This window comes from Haliotis rufescens, unplaced genomic scaffold (genome assembly GCF_023055435.1).
Source record: "Haliotis rufescens isolate VD_foot unplaced genomic scaffold, xgHalRufe1.0.p SCAF_90, whole genome shotgun sequence".
NCBI lineage: Eukaryota > Metazoa > Mollusca > Gastropoda > Lepetellida > Haliotidae > Haliotis > Haliotis rufescens.
The window spans coordinates 1,074,161-1,078,664 of NW_025964384.1; the positions used below are offsets into that span (position 1 = coordinate 1,074,161).

General features: G+C 42.1%; 1 protein-coding gene across 1 annotated transcript; it reads right to left on the reverse strand.

Annotated features, from left to right (window-relative positions):
• Positions 1-1,151: 1,151 nt before the first annotated feature.
• LOC124147150 (extensin-like) lies at positions 1,152-1,820 on the reverse strand. The gene has a single exon (XM_046517759.2). The coding sequence runs from the start codon at positions 1,818-1,820 to the stop codon at positions 1,152-1,154; it is 669 nt and encodes a 222-aa protein (XP_046373715.2).
• Positions 1,821-4,504: the final 2,684 nt, after the last annotated feature.

Below are 4,504 nucleotides of genomic sequence, written 5' to 3' on the forward strand. Positions count from 1 at the left end.
TTCAAAATTAATACCAAAAAAAACATCAGCATAGTATTCAAAAAACCCTTCATGCCAAATTTATCACCCAAACTCACACTTAATAAAGAAATTTAAAAAAAATGCAAAATTTCTAGGAGTCACATTTGACCAACACCTCACATGGGCTCCCCACATTAATAACGTGGTCAATTCCTGTCAAAAAGACATCAACCTAATGAGAGCCATCAGCGGCTCTCACTGGGGAGCTGACAAACAAATACTCATAAATATATACAAAACACTTATTCATGCCAAAATAGACTATGCCGCTCCGGTCTTCCATTCCTTAACAGAAAACCTGGAAAAAAAGCTTAATTCAATCAAATATAAAGCCCTCAAGATAGCCCTGGGGACCAGAAATGGCACCTCCCTTAACACACTACAAATCCTCACAGGCATCACATCAATACAACTTAAATGTCACCAATCAATACTTAACTACTGGGCTTGGGGCCCAACAAAACCCCATTTACAAAGAAATAACACTGAAATACCAAAACTCTAGACCTGCCACCATCCAAAAATTCAAAAACAACAAAAACAAAGCCCCCTTCATTACCCACATTCACAACCTCATCAAAACCTACAAACTAGAACATATAACTCCTCCCCCCCCCCCCCCCCCCCCCAACCAATTCATACATCCTTAACCATAACATTCAGAAAACACAACAAATTCACAAATATAGAAAAAGGCACAATATCACTAAACTACATCCAAGATAACTGTCCGGAACACACACATATCTACACAGATGCATCATATAATACAAAACAAAACAAAACAGGGCTGTGTATCCATACAACACAGCCTACACCAATCACCAAAAAGGAGCCCAACAAAACCCCATTTACAAAGAAATAACACTGAAATACCAAAACTCTAGACCTGCCACCATCCAAAAATTCAAAAACAACAAAAACAAAGCCCCCTTCATTACCCACATTCACAACCTCATCAAAACCTAAAAATCTTCCTGAGTTATTATCTCCAATTTTTAGGGAGTTACAGAAAAGTTGCCAGTGTTGTTTTCGGGCTGTTTTTATAAGTTGTTTGGTGTGGTTTCTTAGATAAATAAACTCTGGAATCTTTGACTTGTTTCTTTTACTTTTATTTAGGGCTCTTTTTCTTAGATTTCTGGCTGTTTTGATTTCGTCATTCCACCAGGGGACGGGGTTGTGGGATGGGGTTGGCCTGGATGTGGGGATGCATTGTTTGGCGATGTCGAATAATGTGTTGGTGAGGTTAGTGTTGAAGGTGTCGATGTTACTGTTGTGTATTTGTTTGGGGTCAGTTTGATTGCAGAGTTTTGTGAAAAGTTGCCAGTTAGCTTTGTGAAACGGGAGGCAGGTTCGGGTGAGGGGAGTTCTCTCCTCTTCCTTTTCTTTCTCCCCTGTCCACTGCCCTCGGGTGAGCGGAAGGGCTCCTCCCCTCTGGAGTCGAGGGGAACGAGGTCCAACGCAGCTACCGGGGGCGGTGGGGTGGTAGGGAGGGAAGTCTCTATCTCCATGTCGAGGACTGGAGGAGGGATCTTCTTTACCCGGGGGGGCCCCTTTTTCTTCTGCGCCGGGCGGGGAGCAGGAGGTTTAGGGGCTGGGGCTCGGGCCATCTGAGGCTTGGTCTTAGCCGGGGCTTTGACCAGAGGTCTCTTCCTTTGACCAAGGTCGAAGGAGATGGAGAGCGTGGAGGAGTTGGACTTGTAGGAAGTCCTGAGGGAGTAGTCCCCAACCCGGTAGGCCAGCAAGGGCTCCAGGATGGAGACAAGCTCCCTCGGCAAAGACATTGAGAGGTCTCTCATTGTCAGCTTTGGTAGTTTTGAGAGCTTGGGAGGACGTGTGCGCGGGGCGAGAGTCCAAGCCAAGATGACTATGACCCCCGCGCTCCAAATAGCCCAGCGCGGATTGTCCCCTACGACGTCCGCGCCCCAAACTCTGCCATATCCATACTCACTAATAATATAGCCGTTTAACCAGCCACCCGCCCAATGTCAAGGACACACTTACCGGCACACAGCCTTTACCAACCCACCCCCCGCGTAAGGCCCCTGTTTATTAGCATAGGTTACCCACTCCTATCCACTTTTCCTTTTTTTTTTCCCACCTAATATTTTATTTATCTTATTATATACTTAAACATCAGCTCAACTGATCTCTATTTTCTTTCTATCTCTCCTACCTTATGTATACTCCCCTAGACCCTGGTTAACGTAGGACTTCTACAATCTCGTTATGGCATCTCTCTGCCTCTTCAACCCAATCCCGTCTTCTCTCCTACTTTATCCCCCTTCACTTACAGTTTTTTGGGCTAGACGTTTATCATTATTCCCACTATTTATGGTTTCATAAGACCCGTCTGCCCCGAGTGCGAAATAGCCAGAGGTTGAAGCGCTCGTAAAATCTCCCAACTATTGCATTGCATCCATCACTGCTCCTGATGGTTCTAGCTTGTGGCTGGATGGTGTTTTCCCCATTGCTTTAATTGTGTTCTGAATGGTATGACTTCTCTTGAAAACTACATCAATGTTGGCCTGTTTCTTTAAGAGTCTCTGGATTTTGTGGCTAACTGTTCCAACTTACGGGAGGCTGATCAGAAAGGATGCAGACTGTTGACGTGGGGATTTCTGAGATTTCTTGGTGATGTTCTGTATCGTTTGTTGTACTAGTTGCTCAGGATAGAGGTTATACTGTGCAAAAACTTGTTTGAGGTGGCTTAGTTCAGTAGTTAGATGTTGCTTCGTGGAACAGATGTTATGAACTCGTCTTGCTAAAGTTGAAACAATTCCTTTCTTGACTTGAGGTGGATGGTTGGAGGCATAGTGTATGTATTGATCTGTATGGGTAGGTTTCCGATAAACAGTGGTCTGGAGTTTGTCGTTATTACCTTTCTGTACGAGTACATCAAGGAAGGGGAGCTGTCGATTGGTTTCTTCCTTCATGGTGTACTGTATTCGTGGGTTTTGGGAATTCAGGTGGTCCAATAGAGTTCTGGGGTCATATTTGGGATGTAGGATGACAAAGGTGTCATCAACTCTGCGGAACTAGCAGAGAGGAGTTATTTGGGATGTTTCCAGGGCTTTTCCTCCAGGTGGGTCATAAATATCTCAGTGATCAAGGGTGATACTGTGGATCCCGTTGGGAGGCTGTAGGTTTGTTAATAGGAGTTATCTCTCCAGGTGAAGTACTTTTTGACTTGGCCATTTTACAAACCTCAGATACAGCAAGATAATAAACAGGTTAAACATATACAAAAGTACACAGACAGAGACTACTATATTTTCAGTAGGAAACAATACCTTCCTTCATATTAAAGTAAAAATATCTGTTTAAATATGTATCTCATAATATTCACCAAATCTTACACGCCACTAGATCTGCATTTCCATCAATGATACAGAAAAATAGCAAGAGGGTTTTGCGTTGTTTCATTTGACATTAAGAAAAACCCGTATTTCTGAATTAGTTAAAGGGTGAATACTAGTATTCAAGATTAGAAGATGGCAAGGTTTGGTGAACGATAACAATGTTGAATTGAATACCCTTATCTGCTCTTTTCAAAGACAATAGACCTGTAGGCCCCAGATGTTATTTTCTCCTACAACTCTACCGCTCAGCTCGTGCAAATAAAGGGCAGATAAGTATGGTTCTAATGAAGTCTATAGGTAGAGCCAGTCGAAACACTACTGTAAGAGCACGCTCAACGTTTTCACGATATCAAATAACGTTGACTAATATTATTACACAGTGATTCATCGACATTTGTTGAAATTTACTGTCAGGTGCAACAATTAGTTGTTTTGTTGTCATTTAGATTCACGGCAGAGTTTTATAAATGTCACCTGCGTAACCTCGTACGACATCAGTGTCGTTCAAACGACCTCTACTCAAAAACAGCTGACGATCTGCCGGCTACAGATTTACATGTAGCCCTATCTTCCGTGTCACAAAGCAGTTTTACGGTTTTCCTTTTTCAGGAATAAACGTGCTCCATAAGGCTGCACCTTCAATCACAATGTCGCCGTTAGTGAGAGAATAATTGCGATCATGCTTCTAACTTCGATGTCAAGGTCAAGATCAATCCTGTAGTGCATCGGTTTCTCTCTTTTGCGTTGTTTTTGAAAACTTCCTTTTACTGGTTGATTTAATATTACTATTTTTGACTTATACCAACAACCTTTATTTTCGACATCAAATAACATTAACACCTCTAATCACATAATGGCCCTATAGACATGTGCCATGAAAGAATGGAAAGAACATAATATCAAAAAAATAATAGTACATGGAAGCGTGAAAGTATGTTGTACTAGACACAAGCAAAATTATTCAGATTATCTTTATAGGGCTTGAACTTTCACATAAGGATTCGAAACAAACATATTCATAAAAAGCAACTTGGAACACTTGTAGGTCAGCGTTCTCAAATAGTTATCAGTCACAATGAGTGACATGTGCGACGTAGAAGAGACATTAATGAGGGCTTCAT